Raw genomic sequence first — 19,840 nt, 5'->3', positions numbered from 1 at the left:
GATCTCACTGAAAATGAATGCACCCCAGTACCATTTAGCAACGTATGGTATGACATAAAATAGAAATGTAGCACTGTCTAATATTTTGTTTACAGCTTAGGATAAGTTTAACTCAAAAACAAAAAAAATTATAATTCCATGCATTATTCATTCTGACCTGACACCTTAATCACAAACCCATACCCCTGAGGCTAGGTCCCCAGTAAATGCTGCAGTGCACGTTATGGTGTGCGCTGCACGAACAAGAACCGCCCCTTAATGGGGCTGGGCCCACTATGTATCCTGGCGCACATTTGGCAGCCGCGCTCTACGCCGAGTTTTTGCAAAGACAACAAAATTGTATTTACAACTTGCGACAGAGGGCTGTCCACGCCCCTCCCCCTGGCGCTTCAGCCAATGAGGGTGAACAAGCCACGTGAGGTCATGGCCACAACCCCTGCAAAACCTCCACCACGCCACTTCTCCCCACCCCCTGTTGCAATCTCCTGCAGCTCCCCACAGACCGCAGGTCGCGGTTTCCACAGGTGCACGCGCTGGCAGCCCGCCGGGTGTGTGTGCTACAGTGAAGACTGGGGCCGAAGCCTGAGAGCTGCAGGGTTTCCTTAAGAAGGGTTACTGTTCCCTACTGCAGATATTATAAGGGCCACTAGTTTGCTGGCCGTATGATTTCCACAGCTTGGCAATAGGCTACTACCCTAGAAGTTCAATGATCATATGTAAAGGAGATCCAGAGTTTAAGTGATCTGATATGAGTAAGTCATTCCTTACTAAATTCACAATACACACATGTTTAAGAGACCCCACAGATATTACTTCAAAAAATGTCTCTGAGACTGATAACCATTAGAGCACCTGGTTGTAAATATATACAATTCGAATGGAAAATAAAAATTGAAGGTTATTTGTCAAATATTCTTTTTCATAACAGTGATGGCTAGATGTAGTAGCAGGAATCGTCACATTTGTCCACACATAAGCGTTCTCGCATCAGTTAGTCTTGGACAATCTGATTCTTTTGCAGACTGATAATCTGGGATGGACCAACAAAGACATTGTTTTTACATTTATTTGATATACTGGCTTTTATGATCTCACCAATGTCTTCTGCAGATATTCCTAGAAGCACACATGAAAAAAACGCACATCGGGGGTTATGCACTAAGCAGTGATAAGTGCTTTTAAGTGAGATAAAAACCATTATAGCGCGATACTGCCTGCTGTGAGATTCACAAAGCAGTGATAAGTCTTTTACGTGAGATAAATGCATTTATAGCGCGATACTGTGTTCTGTGAGATTCACAAAGCAGTGATAAGTGCTTTTAAGTAGCCATTATAGCAGGTTACTGCTCTGTTATCACTGCTTTGTGAATCTCACAACAGGCAGTATCACGCTATAAAAGCAGTTATCTCACTTAAAAGCACTTATCACTGCTTTGTGCATAGCACCCAGAAAACCCACTTATCACTGCTTAGTGCATAACCCCCATCATGTTGGACTATTTTGAAGGCATCACTTCATTAACATGAATAAGGGATGTCCAGAATGTACATAATTAGCACAAACCTATCCTAAAAACATCAATTACTTCTGTCTCCTGAACACCTCAAGTACAGAAGTACCAATACAGAAGTCATTCTCATAATAAGAACGTTTATTTATTAAAGTATGATCTATATTAAGTGCACAGTCTAAAAAGTATGGTATTTTGTCTACCTATAAACATATAACAGTGTAAAAAAAAGCTACCAATATAACACTGACCAGTACATTAATTTTATTTGAGGTAAAAAGGCATTAATCCATAATACTGTGCTTGCTCCAAGTTCGTACTAGCATCTAAAACAAGGTAATAAATGTAGACAAACTTGTATTTGTTTTCTGCAAAAGTCTGGTTCCATTAAGCCAGAAAAGACAGGGACTATTTTGCTATTTTCTGGCAGTGTTTACAGATGCACTGAGACATTGGCCGTGCTAACAAGATAATTGGTGCCCAGCACAGAAAGATACAGCATCCTAAGCAGCTAAAATCCAGAGCATGGTACATACTGACCCATACAGCACATCAGGGTTACCAGCATTGCATTCAGATCCTGGTCATTACTAAGGAGATGCCCCATCATTGTTCAGTGAGGGCCAGTTCCCTACACTTCTTGCTGTCAAATTAAAAGGAGTCCCAGTTTTTGCAGTGCAGGAAAGAGAAACGAGTGACGGGAGAAGCTCCTCCTGCCAGCCTAACAGCAGTAACACCCATTTTTAAACAAATACGGGTGAAGTCTCTGCTGCTGTATCGGGCAGGTTTTAACATTGTGCTTTAAAATGTTGCAATCATATAAAATAGATGCAGAGACAAAATAACTGCAAATTCCAGTTTGAATAAGAAAACTATGCAAGATATAGGACACGGTCTACAAGCTGAAAATATACAAGTGCTGTATGTCACTTGCTATTGCCATAAACACATAGTTTGACAGCCAGTAAGAACCACTCCGCCCACCGTGTCTGCCCATTTTCCTATCTGCTGTAAAGCGCAGACCCAATCTGATCCATGACTTTCTTTCATAGTGAGGATAGCCTTGTGTGTACAGCATATCAAACATTTTTTAATTCCAATCAATATTCTGAATGCATCTGGGGTCTTGAAAAATTCTTGTTGAAAATCTGGTATAAAAAAAAATGATGAATTAAAAAAATCTATTTAAATAACTATTTGATTCTGTTCTTTGGTAAACTGGTTCTTTTTTTTCTACATGATTCTCAGTGTTTGCCATGGGAGAGTATTTATCAAAGGCTCGCTGGTGCATATATGGTGGAATAAAAATATAATTGGCTTGATGGCGGTGCAAGCGGTGTGATTGCGCCTGGTACTGCGCTTACCGAGGCCCAGCGCCGCGCCTCAGTAAGAGCCGGCATCTCCAGGTACGACATCATGACGGGATACTTTAATGACGCAATGTCACATAATGTCATCCCGTGACGTGAGGGCGGGCGAGATGACCCCTGCTTTACATTTCTTAAGGCTCTTCAAAACGGGTACACAAAACTGCCCTTAATTTATTCGTGAAATGGTCAATTAAAAGCGGGTGGAGTTTTTCCTCATAATATATCTGTACAAGGGGGTGGGGGGGGGGGAGCGCAACAAGGTGGGAGTCCTTCACTATCCCAATCTTTGGAAGAAAAAAAGTTTTGTTGATTGCACTCAAATTAGATATGGTCACAAGGACATCTCACAAATGTCATTATTTTTTTTCAGAGAAAACACAACGTTTTCTTACATCACAAGCATTCAGGGACCATTTAACACCTCAGGTCATAAATCGCATACCGTACAGGGGGAGGGATAGCCTTCACCCACAGATGCTTTGTTTCAAGAAAGTTTTTTGGCTGAATTAATTGTAACATCGCCCGAAGAAAAGATCATTGTATCTCGAAAGCTCGCACAAATGAAAGCATTTAATTAGCCACAAAACGGTATCGACTATAAGGTGTTTGATTATATTTATATATATATATATATATATATATATATACACCGTTCCAATCGCATTCACGTGATTTCCAATGGGACAAGGAGCAAAAATAGAATTACATTCCATGACTGTCATAAGGCTCCCTAGTCTCTCAGTTCTTGCAATGTTCAGGGAATGTCATATGGGCACCCTATGAATTCAAGGAGCAGTCCAAGCAACATGTTTTTTTTGTTGTTTTTTTTTAAAATAGGTTTGCAGCAGGGGGTCTCCGGAGCTGAACCACGTTGATTTCATTCCGGAGACCCACTGCTTTCCAAAATACTCACCTCCATAGCGGATGCCAGTAGCAGCTCTGGGAGGGCAAGTTGGTGATATCGAAGTGGCTGCTAAAATGTCCAGCGGGCCAATAGGAAGCCATGACATCATCCCCTTGTATCTTCCAATTGGCCTGCGTGCCCAGGACGTTTAAACTGCAGAGGTACCAGCACCTCCTACAGAGGTAAGTATCTTCGGAATCAGGGGATCCCCGGAGCTGAAATCAAAGCCGTTCAGCTCCGGTTTGAAACTTATTTTTTTTTTTTTAAAACGTCGCTTAGAATGCTTAACTTAGCCGTTTTTGGAAAGGCTCTGCTGCTGCATTCTTACTTCACTTTGTAATTGTTATACTGTGGGTCTTAAGTCCTGAATTTCCAATGCTGTTAAAAATATATCTCACATTATTACAACTATTCAAATTGTACAATAATCTAAGTAGTGCTGCCCCCTTATGAAAGAACATGTAATATTCATGTTTTGGTCAAATTTAAGATGGCGCTTTTTTATGAATTTTTCAAAGAAGGGATAAGTAATATTCATCTAGAGCCAGCAATCTCTTCAAAACTCCCTCTACTCACCATAAAAGGCTGAAAAACAAGAGTCAGATTGTTGATTCATTGGTAGATTGTCAATTATGGTGATCTTCCAATTGAAACAATGTATACAGTGCAATCTGTGCTGATTGTGACATATTGAAGATGTTTATGCAAGCAGCAACATTTTTTGCTTTTCACAAATGTGTTTACTCGAGTTTTAAAACTGAAGAAGATAAGAGTTCCCGGATGAAAACAAATTAGAATTTTGAACTAGTGTTCAATTTCAATCCATAGTTAAACAAATGTTTACTGTTTCATGTACAGACGAGAATTCTTGCGTGTACCTGCCTGGCTACTTGTTGTTTTCTGCAAACCTTGCATAATATGTGTAATCATTGGCTTCAGAGTAACGTGCCATTTTAAAAGTATATGGTTTACTTTTGGTTAACCCCTCAGGAAGCCGGAAAAGTAAATAGTTGATAAACAGTTATCAATTTCCTGGATTTGACCTCCGGCTCAGAGTCCGTTTCAGCCACTGCAAATAGTGTTGCATTGTCAAAAAGCCTGTGTCTGCTTTAATAATGTGACACATTCGTGCAGTGCTTTGCATTATGTACATAGCTTGCCAATGTTGGCAGTAGACATTCTGCAATTTAACTATTTGGTTGTCTGAAGGGGGTGCAACTCATTGCAAAGCCCCGCTGGCAGTGAAGATTAAAACACAACATGGGCCTTGCGATTAGCTGTGGTGCCTTTGGGCACTTTGTGAACAAGAACAAATTCACTACTTTCACTTTAAGTGTAGAGATGAGCGGAACCACATAAGTGAGAACTTGGCAAACTTTGCCCAGGCAAGTCACAAAGACAGGAAGCGCCTGGCAGCGTTAGAGTAAATTATGTGAAAACGGTTGCCAAATATATCAGAGTACTGCCACGTATTGTCCATTAAATAAAATTACCACTTGTGAGCACATTCACATGTCTCAGACAGGTCTGCAACCCTGCCTTTCACCATTATCCGTAAGCACAAGGGAGCGCAAACTTTTGCTGCTGCACCCCTGTCTTGTTTGCCCCGATTCTCACGCCCTCCCCCACTACCCACGTGACCCGTGGGGTCATTTGACGCGTGACATCACATGGCCCCGCGGCGTTATTTGATGTCGCGTTGCCATAGCAATGCGTTACACCCCCGGCTGAAGCAAGGTAAGGGGAGTGTTTCAGAGGCCTCACGCGATCCCCCGCCATTAATTTAAATGTCTTGGGGAAGAGCGTGGGGCCTCTGCAACCACCCGCGCCTCCCCAGACAAATCTCCTGCCCCCCCCCCCCGTTTGTGCACTGCTGCCGTAGCATATAATGCTTCCACTGCAGCAAGGGATTCTGCGAAATGACATGCAAATGAGCACTCCGTGTTACATATTGTCACATTAAAGGAAAACAGAGCTTGCATCCCTTTAAAAAAATATTGCACATGCTCTGCATATTTAGCCACTGTCCTTACATACTGTATGGGCAAAACATCACAATTCACTTGAAAATGTCATTTTTCTATGTTCTCTAAACAAAATTCCCACTACCCAGTGAAATTCAATGACTTGCAGAGATCTCACACATTTTCCTAGCAAATCCTGTAAAAAAATGTTTCACATGTTGGCAAGTATGATCATCAGGATTAAAAGAAAAGGCAACTGGTTAATATGGTAAAGGCAATTTTTGTAGAAAAAAGAAATAAATACAGCTCTGAAGGGCTGACTTTTTGTAACGCATCCTTAAGAATGTATTTATTTTCTTGTGTGCTTTTTAAAATATACAACTGTATTTGTATCTGCACCCAAAATAACTTTTTGTCTAGGTACAAATAAGTAACAAACAAGAAACTGGCACAAGAAAGGGTATATCTTTGTAATGTTACAGAGGTAAAAACGACAGGTTTTAGCTACATTGTGAATTTGAGACAAGAATGTGAGGGAGGAGGACAAATATTGATACAAAAAGTATCAAAAGGTATTAAGAACATGATCATGTGTTAATATGTAAACGGTATCACAAAGCACATCACAATGGACCAAGTATATTATAGCAATGTATACTGTATGGCATACAGTGTTAATTGGTATAGCATACTTGATCCAGTCTGATGGGTGGGGGATGGCAAAACAGAACATGTTATTAGTTTATCACAAGTATTTTGAATAAAGTAAACCTCTTTTTGTGTCTATTATATTGATGGTCTCTGATGTTCTTAAGCTTATTACCTAAGGAGGTACAGGATTTAATGCAACAGTGGCTTGTGGGACTATCTTCTAGAATGACTTCGGTTTAGAAGGGAAAATAAGGCCATCATGGGAGCTGAATCATTGTGTCCAAATTCTACAGAATTTGGGGTATCTATTACGAATCAAGCTAGTGAGTTTCTCCTTGAAGCATACTGTACTTCCCAAATGTTATTAATGACGGTTGGAGGGTGGACGGTTCCTGTTGTAGCTATCCCAGACTCAAGTGTTTGATTTGTTTAGGACGAGTAATGGATCCCTGGGGACTGGCAAATTGCAGATCCTGCTTCATAAGGAGGTAACTCTCGCTTACATATGGGAATTATTTTTGGGCAAGTCAACCATATGAGTAAGTAAGAGCTAACCGCAGCCCCTCCAACACAGGGTAGACAGGTTAGGTTGATATCTATGCAGACGCGCTATGGGGTTAAGTGCCATGTATATAAGAGTTTAACACCTTTTTAATGGTAGTGCAAACCGAGGTCTTTGATATATTTTAACAAATGTCAGACCAGTCTTCAGCATCTATAACCTCCCCAAGTCTCTCTCTCAGGCAGACAAGAATCCAGGTTTAATATTAGAAGTGAGATAAAATAAGGTGCTACACTGTATATTTTATTTATTTATTTATAAAATGTTTTACCTGGAAGTAATACATTGAGAGTTTTTTTTTACCTCTCGTTTTCAAGTATGTCCTGGACATAGAGTTATGATGACAAATACATGGTTACAAATACATAGTTACATTAAGTGAGCAGGGTTATACATTATATACAAGACATTGCATGCACAGTAAGAGATAATACATGTTATAGGCGTATGTAACAGTTACAGACCAGATTAAAATGTGAGACAGCTTTAGTTTTGAAAGAACTTTGACTGGTGGCGGCCGTGAGAGTCTCCAGTAGACTGTTCCAGTATATTATAGTATATATTATAGTATATTGTAGATGAAATCAAACCCTTTGAGTTATGGTCAGCTAAGCAGACATTTTCGATAGGACAGAGACCTCTAGAAATGGCTCTCTGCAATTTAGGGAGGGTATAAAATGTCTGATTTGAAAGGTTTGCTTTAATCTGTATTTTTTCTTTCAATGTTTAGGCCCATAATGAAGTGATATCTTTAGGGCAGATAAATCAGTCTGAGAAAAGCAAGTGGCAGGGTTTAATAAATGATTGGCCGTATTGAATTACTAAATCCTGCAATGGTTTTAGAAGAGGCGTTCGTAGTTATTTAAAATTCAAGCACATTGTCAGTGTTGCAACAGGATACAAATAGTGTTTTGTGTGGCATTGGGAACGTCTGTGTGGTGTAAGCAAACATATTTGGGGCCAGAAAAAATACAAAAGGGAGGAATGTGTGTGTTGCAGAATGAGAGAGCAGGAGTGTTTGCACTGTAGCAACACTCGGCTACCAACAGAAAGGAGTATTTGACCCCATCTTCCTGCATTGCTTCCATCTACAGTACATTCAGTTATGAAACCATAGGGAGAAACTTGCTTTGAGTTACAATACACCACGGCGGTTGTTAAAGAAGTACTACAATATGTATTAGTGCAGGGGTACTCAACTGCAGTCCTCAAGCGCCCCACACCCCTCAACAGGTCAGGTTTTCAGGATATACCAGCTTCAGCACAGGTGGCTCAGAGGCTCAGTCAAACTGAGACTCTGATTAAACCACATGTGCTGAAGCAGGGACTGATTGGGCCGTCTGTGTTGAAGCATGGAGTAATTGAGCAACCTGTGCTGAAGCAGGGATATCCTGAAAACCTGAACTGTTGGGGGGGGGGGGGGGGGGTTCTTGAGAACTGGAACTGAGCACCCCTGTATTAGGGGATAATATACAAATATTATACATGCAGGGAGGAGTGGCTCAGTGAGTCAAGACACTGATTGACACTGAGATGGTTGCAGGGGAGCCTGGTTCAATTCCCGGTGTCGGCTCTTTGTGACCTTGGGCAAGTCACTTTATCTCCCTGTGCCTCAGGCATCAAAAAAACATAGATTGTAAGCTCCACAGGGCAGGGACCTGTGCCTGCAAAATGTCTCTGTAAAGCGCTGCGTATAGCTAGCAGCGCTATACAAGAAAATGCTATTATTATTATTATTATGCTGTACCTGAAACTGTATGCACACTTTGAGTGCCTGACAGTTCCTGCTCCTAAAAGTTGGTAGAGGTAAATTAGCATTAAAAGCAGACTCTTTTCAGGACCTTTCATGCTGATGTGTGAAGCCTGCCCCACTACATTCTAATACCCAGGACTAACCAAATAAAGAAATAAATCTCCTCTGCATCAGCAACTCCTCTTTGAAGTAGTATCTGAACTCCTACTCTAAGTAAATATTCACTGATCTGGGCACAAATACAGGCCTAATTTACAAAAATAAATAAAGTCTTACAACATAAATTTACGGCTGCGTAATCACTCGTAATCTTATCCTTTAAAGAGGCAATCCAAGCATGCAATGTTTTTTTATTTGTAACAGTAGGATTGAAGCAGGGGGTCTCTGGGGCTGATCACCATTAATTTCAGCTCCGGGCCCCCCATTCTTCCGTAGATACTTACCTCCGTAGGTGGTGCCCGTAGCCGCTCTGCTCAGCTACCAGGGTGCACGTAAATTGCGGAGTTTCAAAGCTCCTGCGTCCCGCGGGCCAATAGGAAGCCGTGACATCATCACGTTTGGCTTCCTATTGGCCCGCGTGACGTGGGAGCTTTAAAACTTTGCTGGGACACCGGCACCCCCTTTGGAGGTCTGTATCCCGGGAAGCAGAGGATCCCTGGGGCTGAAATGAATGGGGGTTCAGCTCCAGACACCCCCTGCTTCAATTCTTTGTATAAAAAAAAAAATCTGAAAATAAAACATGGCTTGGATTGCTCCTTTAAGACACGGATATCACTGATTTACATCATTCAAATGTCCGAGTTATTATCTTGTCTCCCCCAACATTTTCTCATTTAAACCTGCAATGTATCCACGTGTTGGATTTGTAATGTAATAATAAATCCAACGTATGGATGTGACCGATAACTGCGCATTTCCCAACTCTTGTGGTGATCGAGGGAAACCTATAAATTGCTCTAATTTCAAAACTATTATTAATCTTGCTTTACTGTGTACATCAGTTTAAATAATATCACCATTGCCCACATTGTACAGGAAGCACTACAGTACTCGTAATATCATCCTGTCAAAATACTGTAGCATGTATTTTTTGGACTCCGGCATCAAGGATGATTTCAACTATGCTGGATAGAAGACCTCAAAAGAGTTTTCCACTCTGAATATTATATATATATATATATATATATATATATATATTTAAATGAATGGTTTTGGATATGTGGAAGTCACGGCACATTGAATATTGTTATGTAAATCTTATAAAATGTTTTAGATAAAGAACTATAGGACAACAGACAACTTTAATGAATGCAATAAACTCTCACTAATCTTATATTAATTATTTGTAACGATAAAGAACACTTATGAGCACATTCACATCTGAGACAGGTCCACAAACCTGCCTTACCCCATAATTACACAGTAGATTGTGCTTCCACGGCAGCAAAGGATTCTGGGAAATGGCGTGCAAATGAGCACTCAGTGTGTCCCTTTTGGTTTCTATTTTTGTTTCGCCATTTCTACAATTGTTTATATGGAAACAAAATTAAGACGACGTCATATTTTTCATGTAGTTTGATTTCACGATTTTTTTTTAATTAAGTTTTGCAAATCGTTTAGAGTGGATTCTCAACAAAAGTCAGGTTTATCCTGGTCTTCTTGCACTGTTCCGTTGTTGACATACAGTAATAACCCTGAAAGATGTGTGGTGGGTACAAATCATACTGCAAGTCCTGATTGGCTGAGAAAGCCACTGAGATGTGATCGGCACAAAGTGCAGGAATAACATCTGAAACGGGTATGACATATATTTGTTCTTGTCATGTTAGTCGCCGGATTACTGCCAAAGATGAAGTCATTCCTATTCATTGCGACCCCCGCAGTTTCCTTTTCTGTATTATAATACCCTAATTTGCACTATTTATTTTGTTACACAAAGCATTACAGAAAGAAAACAAATAGATTTTGGGACAGCATCTGATGTGCACATAGAAATGCCTTCAGTTTAATTAAGAGTTTAAGAAAAAATTATTTAATAAATTGGGCCATTTAAGGGAAACAATGCATACGGAAAAAAAATTAAAAAAGGTCTTTTTTAACATTTGTTTAGAACTGTAAATGAACAATCAAATACCCTTTTATCATTTATGTATGTTGCATTGTTATTGAAAAGAGAACAGAAAAGCAAAATAATGTTTTTTTTTCCTTTCATTTAAAATCATGTGTACAGTAAATAAAAATATCACTTGTGAGCACATTCACATGTCTCAGGTCTGCAACCCTGCTTTTCACCATTATCTCTTATCTTACACTGCTTCCACTGCAGCCAGGGACTCTGGGAAATTACATGCAAATGAGCACACAGTGTCACCTTTAACTTCATGTCCATTTTAACATGAACCCTAAAATAATCACTTCCCTTATGAACATGGCAATGTAATCACCCCAGCTTCCTTCTATTATCCCTGTAAGGCAGGCAAGAGTTTTAGAAGAAGTTAAAATCCTAGTTAACATGAAGATACCTGCAAAATTGGTGAAGTAGGCATAGTATAGTTTATTAAAAGATGTACATTGTACAGTATTTCAACGCATTACTCCACAGGTAAGAAAAATGTGTTTTGTTCTCTCTATACTGGTTTTAGTGACGGGAAAAACGTGATTGCTTGTGGGCTGTGATTACAGATGCAACAACATGAAAACCTATTATATACTGATGCAGTGCTCTGTGAGCTCTGCTACCATAGTGGACTCTTCAGGTGCCATATCAACTCATTGCCATCTGTACTGTGCAAGTAATATAAAGTAACTTTGCAAAAACACATAGAAAAATACATTAAAAACAGAAATGTCAAAGATAGGGTTAGTGGCCCATGGAAGTGCAACAGCCATATACACACATAGCATGAGAGTGAAAAAAATTCAGAGCACACAAGTGACGCAGAACAATACTGATGGGGCGGTAATATTGAAGATCCCTGATTATGAGTTATAGAAACCAAAACGTTGAATTAATTTTTCTTTGACTGTCATAATACAGTATATCTTTGTACTGTATCACGTGTGCTGTGGATTTGTTCAACCTGCAGTATGTACTGTACTGTTACATTACCACAAAGTAATGTAGTTATTACTTTTCACCACTAGGTGACAATCTAACCTTTGCATAAAAGACTACCATCATTTTTTGTAATGTTTCTCTGTCTCTGTGAATTTTACAATGAACCCTCTACCCTCCATCCTGCAACCCTACCCCTCCCCCCAACCCCCTCACACTGCTGATGGATGTAGGGTCCTGTGTCTCACTGTCCTTTTCATCCATTTATTGCCCTGTCTCTTTATTCCTTCTCTGCATCAGCCTTAGGGGCCTATGTTAGTAGCCTTCATTAAAAAAAATTGCCCTGCCGTTTAATCCGCGCGATTTTTGAGCGCTGCTATCACAGTATTCATAAAGCCTCGATATCCAGTGATAGCAAAATTCCCAAAACTGGCGAGTATCCGGTGGCGTGCTGATCACCTCTCTCAAAAGGCCAAATCCATCGATTTGTTTTAGCTGCAGTGAGAGACGCCTCTCCCTGCGCAAATCTCGGACAAAATGTATGTTTTTTAATACAAATTGTAATGCTAGTGTAGATAAGCAGGGGGTCTCCGGTGCAGAAACACATTGATTTCAGGTCCGGGGACCCCCTGTTTCCTGAGATACAGGCCCCGTTATGGGGTGCCGGTATCTCCTATGCATTTTATTCACACGATTACGTGACAGTGGGATATAAATGCATAGGAGATACCGGCACCCAATAACGGGGACTGTATGTCGGGTACCAGGGGGTCCACGGAGCTGAAATCAATACGGTTCTGCTCCGGAGACCCCCTGCTCATCTACACTCGTATAAAAAATGTATATTAAAACAGCTTCATTACCTTAGCGGCAAGCCACTAAGGCAATGAAGGGGTTAAATATAAATAGCCTGTTTCTTGGGGCAGAGGGGGTGGATGAAGGGGGTTGTAGTCCCAGGGTGGGTGGTTAGGCCTGGCTGGAAGGTTGCAAGAGGAGTTAACCCCTTCACTACCATAGCGGTGGCCTAAACACCCACCCTTGGGTCACCCAATATCTCTACCCCCAAGAAACAATAATAAACACAACCCTACTACCCACCTCCTCTACCCCAAACAAACCCCCACAACACATACAGTACATTAATGGGCTAAATAACAGCCAATGCATTTTTTGGCAAATGCTTGTTTAATATTGATTGTTATTTTTTCGATTTCTATTTATTGTTTGGATTAAATTTTTGTGAATTTGGATGGCTTGTTTTAAGTAAATTTTAGGATTGGTTAGAGTTTTCAATTTATTATTTGGCTATTGGTTTAAATTAATTAATTGATTTCTTGGCTACTGGTTTTATTTTTTTAATTGATTGGTTGGCTAGTTATTTTATTTCTTGAATTATGGTGTTTAGGTGTTTGTGTATATATTTTATTATTGTGTATTTATGGCCTTCATGCTTTTTTATTAAGTTTACCATTGACTGCTATAGTGGCTTATCATGCCCATATTATATGGGTATACCACTATACCAATCAATGGGTAGAGGATGGGTATAGTGGGTTTTCGGGTGGGTGGTTAGGCCTCCCGGGTGGGTAGCGGGGGAGGGTGGGATAACCCCTTAATTACTATAGTGATTATTAACCGCTACGGTGATTAAGAGGTTAGGGGCCATTAGATTATATTTTTTCTTGTATTCTTGCTGGCATCGGAGGACATGGACCTGCATTATGGTGATGAGGACGCTCATCATGATGGCAGGGGTAAGTAGAAAGGTTTATTTACTTTATTTATTCTGGCTGGCTAATATTTAATTTTATCATGGGCAAATGCACTATTATCCATATGTGGATAATAGTAATTTTGCCCATTACTGTACTGTATGTGTTGGGGGTGGGGGGAGGGGTTGTTGGGGGTAGAGGAGGTGGGTAGTAGGGTTGTTGTGTTTTAAAATATTTATTGTGGGTAGCGGGGGTGGGTTAAGGTGGCATGTGGCCCTTGGTGGGTGTTTACACCTACCGGTTTGGTAGCGGGAGGAGTTAACCCCTTCATTACCTTAGCGGTATTAAGCACTACGGTAATGAAGGGGTTAACTCCACCCGCAGCCCCCTGCAAGGCCTAAACACCGACCACGGGCCAAATGCCACCTTCAGCCACCCCCGCTACCCACAAAAAAGATGGCACTGGTAGTTAACCCCTTCATTGCCTTGGCGGTTAGCTGCTAAGGTAATGAAGTTGCCTGTAAATGTATTTTTATTGCATGGGATTCATGCCGGGGGTCTCCAGTGCTGATATTAATGGGTATCAGCTCCGGAGACCCCAGGCATGAATCTGATGCAGAAAAAATGCATTTTTTTCTAAGTCCTGTCTCGCCGCCTTATCGGCAGGTTCTCACCACCTTCACGCCAACTTTTCCTGGCGGGAGGATTTTCAGAGGAAATCACCATTCTAGAGCCTCGATTAACCCTGATAACCTACTCGAGGCTACTAGAATTGCACGAATGTGAAAACCTGACAATAAGTGGCTTATCGCGGCTCGACTGGTGGGGGTTTTTTTTTGGGGGGGAGGGGGGGATGGGAGGGGGAAATGCCGATAAAGGCTTTTATCAGCCACTTATCGAGGTTTACTGAATGGCTATATGCCTTTTTGGCGAAAAGGCCTCGATAAGTTGCTTATCGAAGGCTTATAGCATAGGCCCCTTTAGATCTTAGCTAACTATCTTGTTTTTCTTTCTTTACATCTGTGTTAAACTCATGGAATCTTTGTAAATCAGTACGCTGACCTGAGGAAGAGAGGAGAATTCTCGAAAGCTTGTCTTATAATATCTATTGTTAGTCCAAATAAAAAAGGTATCACCTACTACTGAAGTACTCATTTACTCTGCACTACCACAACTGGACTAACACAGCTATTTCTACTTAATTAATATCAGATTAAGAATACAAAAGAAAACAGTATTTGCTTTGTAGCCATGGGAAATATCATACTTTTTTTCTTTATTACTTAAACTATAAAATAATTCTCTACATGGCAAGCGACCTGCACCCATGCTTAAATGCATATTATAGTAATTGTGTTTTTGGGAGAGTTTTTGCACCTTTTTCTTGACGAGCAGCCGAGCCTATTAAAAACACATGAAGTATGTGCCTTAAGATAAGTGAAAACTCGAGCGTAATAAAGAGAGAAACGCACTCACATTTCATACATAAAAAATATTTTTATAAGAGACTAATTTTCTATATGGTTCTACTGGTTCAACATGCACTAACGTTATTTCAGGCGAAAAATGTGTGTGAGATATGGACCTTTTCCATGTTATTGAAGGAAGTCCCAATCTATGTGAAAAGCCACATCTTCCAGAACCTTTGTTTGTAAATGTTTACTTTAAAGTGACATAAGAAAAGCTACAAATGTGATTCTTTTTTATGCATAAAATATGGGTTAGCCCCTAAAATATGTTAAATATTCAGACTCTCTCCCTATAATTATAATGCTCACTTGGGCTACATCAACATATATATATATATATATATATATATATATATATATATATATATATATATATATATATATAATTTCAGACACTGGGTTAGACAGTATGTATTGATGCTCTCATGCACTGCACTTCTTTTCTCCTGGAGGCTGCAGTGGATGTGGGGGAATAAACATTTAAGATTCCTAAAGTTCATGAACATTGTTACATTTATGGCATTTTAGACATACAGTAACAGCTTTTCGACACAGAAAATGAAGAGAAATGAAGAGAAAAATGACAAGATGTCCAAAGACACAGACAGATGCAACATCTTCCTACTCCCCAAATCTCAAACTGACACGCAAAGGGCAAAATTGGAGCAAAGTGCCTTGATTCATTGACATTAAGTAATGCAAGTTAGAAATATTTGGTAATTTAGACCCAAAATTGATCTAAAAATAGACCAACCTCACTGTGGCCCAAATGTACTAAGTATTAATTACCATGCCATGAAACGCCTTGAAATGAATGGGTGGTAAAGCGTCCTGACCGACACGATCACTAAATTTGGCTCAATATCACATCTTAGATCTCTACACATAAATCCTACCACCTATTACAGGAAACGTTATACTAATGTAAGATGTATGCATGTTTACTGGCAGGTCTGGGGCACTACGGGGCTACTTCTATAAAGTCCGAAGCAGCCGTCCGGGCACTTTTCAACCAAAAATACCCATTGACTTCAATTAGAACTTCCGTCCGAAAACGGTGTGAATACCTCTCAGGCAATGCTGTTAAGGTCGATAAAAACTATACACTGTGGTAGGATCAAGTAATGTGTTACAAATAATCGTGTCAGCAGATCCCATGAAAATAAGCAATTCAGTTAAAGAAATGATTACCAAGAAAAGAAATGCCCAGTCATTTACCACGTAAAGCACCTTTGCATTGTATTGGTATTGCCTCTTTTTATTGGTATATATACTGTATTTGTTTCCGCAATGTGTTTATTCTCCATGAATGCACTGGCTTCTCTCTGCTTTTATACCATGAGCGCATGGAGATTGTAAAGTTGTTAAGATCATCATACGCTTAATAACAGCCTGATATTTTATTTGTTACTGTTTGGCCTGCTATGCCTTGCACTCTCGAAATCATGACATTACCAACCATGTCCTGGCAGTTACTGACAGAGCCTGTAACTTTTCAGGAGGTTACATTAACACATTTGTATCATACTTAATTATACAAGTTTGGAATAGTCCTTTACTAACATTACGAGTAGATGTAACTGAAACTGCACTTACTGGCACTAATTATATTTGTCCCAGATAACATTCTGTAACTAACTATACATTGACATAAATAGTCATGCTAATTAAAATACAAGCAGCGCTTACAGTAAAATAATCGGTTTGTGTTCTTCTAAATAATAAAAACAGAATTGAAGGCAGAAAGATAGAAACAAGAAAGAAAGTGAGACGCACAGAGAGCGAGAGAAAGAAAGAATTGAAAGTTCCACAAAATACAGAAACATACAAAAACAAGCCCTTGTATACATGTTCAGAAAATACAGAAACATACAAAAACAAGCCCTTGTATATATTTTCAGAAAATACAGAAACATACAAAAACAAGCTCTTGTATACATGTTCAGAAAATACAGAAACATACAAAAACAAGCCCTTGTATATATTTTCAGAAAATACAGAAACATACAAAAACAAGCCCTAGTATACATTTTCAGAAAACTTGGGGAGCGCAGGTACCGAAAGGGGGAAGAATTATACAAACACAATAGTGCACAATTGCCTCTTCAATATTAATTGAGTATAGCAGTGTATATTGCACTATTGTGATTCTATTCTTCTTTCCTTTTCAGTACCTGCGTCGGGCCTTTGGGCAAGGCGGCCGCCATGGACCACGTGTCTCCTGAGGCCCCACGCTCCCTCCTCTCTGTCCTCTCACTCCTGTTGGCGCCGGGATCCAACTTTCACCCGAGCGGAGGGGGGAGCTGGAGAAAGGAGCACGGATAAAGATGTACAAAATTATTCATCCCATCTATGAATATCTTAACTTATTAAGTCCTATCGTCACTTGCCAAACAGCAAGCTCAGGCACATGGGGCAAAATCCCTAAATACATTAAATCAGAAGAAAATTGCTATTTTATGTTCATTTGATAGCGCACATTTGAGGCTACAAAGGGTTTCTACAGCTAGAAGCAGAGGTTGCGTTTACGCCTATGCAGAGGCTTAGAAGCTCAAGTGTCTTATAGAGCAACACTAAGTAAATATGGCTCTTCTTTGCCCATTTACTGGAATGGGCAGTAATGTGCCTTACAGCATGGAAGGTGCCTTATGGAGTAGCACTTCTGAGTAAATATTCTTTAATGGCTCTTGTTTCCACAAGCAAGGAAAACCGATGTCTAAAACAAATAGCTCAGACTGCACCACCAAGGTCACAAGGAACTGATACCGGGAATTGACTCTCCCTAGTATAGTAGTTAGCAATACAGACATTGCAAGGAGCAATAGTTGGCTCTTCAGACCATTTGTACACTGATAATCAAGCTCTGATGTTATCACAGAACTAGTTCAAAGTTATACTTATCCACAGGACAGTAGAAGTGCAGACAATGTACGCAAAGAGGGAAAAAATGGCACCGTGCAAAAAAATGAGAACTCTCACTATAATAACACAGGACAAGAGATTCATAAGGAAAAGAATACAGAAGTTCAGTGTGTGCTGCTGCAGACGCCGCCAGACAGAGAGGAGGATCTGAAAGTGCATCTGCTGAACTTTTCACTGAAAGGAAAGTACTATATTCCATAGTTTGGAGCTGTGGGAACGGGCCAGATGGGACTCGACCTCGAAACGTTGCCCCCCGTACCCTTACCAGTAGCCCCCTTGTAGAGAGCTTTTGAATTCTTTCTATGACATGCTCACTAATTGAGATCAGTTATGGGGAGATGGCACAAGAATAAACAAATGCATGTTTCCGACTCCATATAACGCAAGCAATTGAAATGGAAAATACTAGACAATGCTAAACTGTCCGCCACAAAGAAAGACTAAGGGGCCTATTGAGGTAGCTTCGATGAGTGACTTAATGCTTGCTAAGTGCACTTTCCAAGCGGTATTGCATGTGTACAGTAGCTATTCAAAAAGGTTCGATAACATTATCGCTTGGAAACGGCTTTTTGTTTGTATATTTTTTGAAGTGAAACTTCTTTAGCGACACCTACCACATCAGCAAAATTCCCTGGCAGTGAATGCAGTTGATTGATGCGGAAGTCAGTGGTGATGGAAGTGACGTCACTGCTGGCAGATGAGGCTGTCAGTGTTGCCAGCTGCCAGCAGGAGTCACCAGAGAGGAGGAAGGCAGCGACACACACACAGTGAGCCGCCAAATACCCTCCGCCGAGTGAGTCACCAAACATGCTCTCCCACCCCCTGTGAGCCACCAAGCAACCCCCCGTGAGCCGCCGAACATACCCCCCCAGTGAGCCACCGAGCACCCCCCCAGTGAGCCGCCGAGCACACAGTGAGCCACCAAGTACCCTCTCGTAAGCCACCGAGCACACCCTCCTGCCCCCCCATGAGCCGCCAAGCACCACCTTCCTCCCCCCGTGAGCTGCCGATCACCCATCCTCCCCCCGTGAGCTGCCGAGCACACCCTCTCCCCCCTAGTGAGCTGCTGAGCACACCGTGAGCCGCCGAGCACACTCCCTACATCACCCCAGTGAGCCTCCGCCGCTGAACGCCCCCGCGTCCCTGTACCACCACCGGAGGGTGGCTCCACCAGAAGGCACCAGCAGCAGGACACAACCGAGGGGAGAGTGGAGGCTGCTCCCGGCAGGGGGCTCAGACAGACCATCCCTATGTCTCTATAACTCCGCACCTCCACCGGGGGCTGGGGATTGCTTGGGGGGTAGGAGTCAGGAGAGAGGGGGCAGGACCCTGAGAATAATACACACACAGAGACACACACACACAATGACTGACACACACACTGACTGACTGACACGCACACACTGACTGACTGACACGCACACACACTGACACACACAAACACTGTCTGACAGACACAGACACACACACACACACACACTGACTGACACACAGACACACACAAGGAATTCAGTTACTATAAATATAGAACACTACCCCCCAAATAAATTCTTACAGTACCCCCCAAATATATTCTTACACTCCCCCCAAATACATTTTTACACTACCCCCAAATACATTTTACACTACCCCCCAAATATATTCTTACACTCCCCCCCCAAATACATTTTACACTACCCCCCAAATATATTCTTACACTCCCCCCCAAATACATTTTTACACTACCCCCTAAATACATTTTTACACTACCCCCCATACATTCTTTCAATACACCCGCCAAATACAGTCTTACACTACGCCCGCCAAATACATTCTTACACTACCCCCCATACATTCTTCACTACCCCCCCATACATTCTTACACTATCCCCCAAATACATACTTGCACTACCCCCCCCCAAATACATTCGTACACTACCCCCCAAATACATTCTTACACTAACCCCCCAAATACATACTTATACTAC

The 19,840-nt window shown here is 41.0% G+C and overlaps 1 protein-coding gene across 23 annotated transcripts in view; it reads right to left on the bottom strand.

Annotated features, from left to right (window-relative positions):
- DST (dystonin) overlaps positions 1-19,840 on the bottom strand; it is a 535,648-nt gene that overhangs the window by 349,992 nt on the left and 165,816 nt on the right. The window contains exon 1 of one of the 23 annotated variants that reach the window (XM_075598139.1): positions 2,052-2,187. The exons of the other annotated variants lie outside the window; for them this stretch is intronic. Coding sequence (XP_075454254.1) covers positions 2,052-2,121 — 70 coding nt within the window. The 5' untranslated portion in view covers positions 2,122-2,187. Of the gene's footprint in view, positions 1-2,051; positions 2,188-19,840 lie in introns of those variants that run through there. 23 annotated transcript variants of the gene reach the window in all.

Source organism: Ascaphus truei, chromosome 4 (assembly GCF_040206685.1).
Source record: "Ascaphus truei isolate aAscTru1 chromosome 4, aAscTru1.hap1, whole genome shotgun sequence".
Classification (NCBI taxonomy): Eukaryota; Metazoa; Chordata; class Amphibia; order Anura; family Ascaphidae; genus Ascaphus; species Ascaphus truei.
Note: the sequence above shows the minus strand (reverse complement) of the source record. Positions and strands in the feature narration are given on the sequence as shown.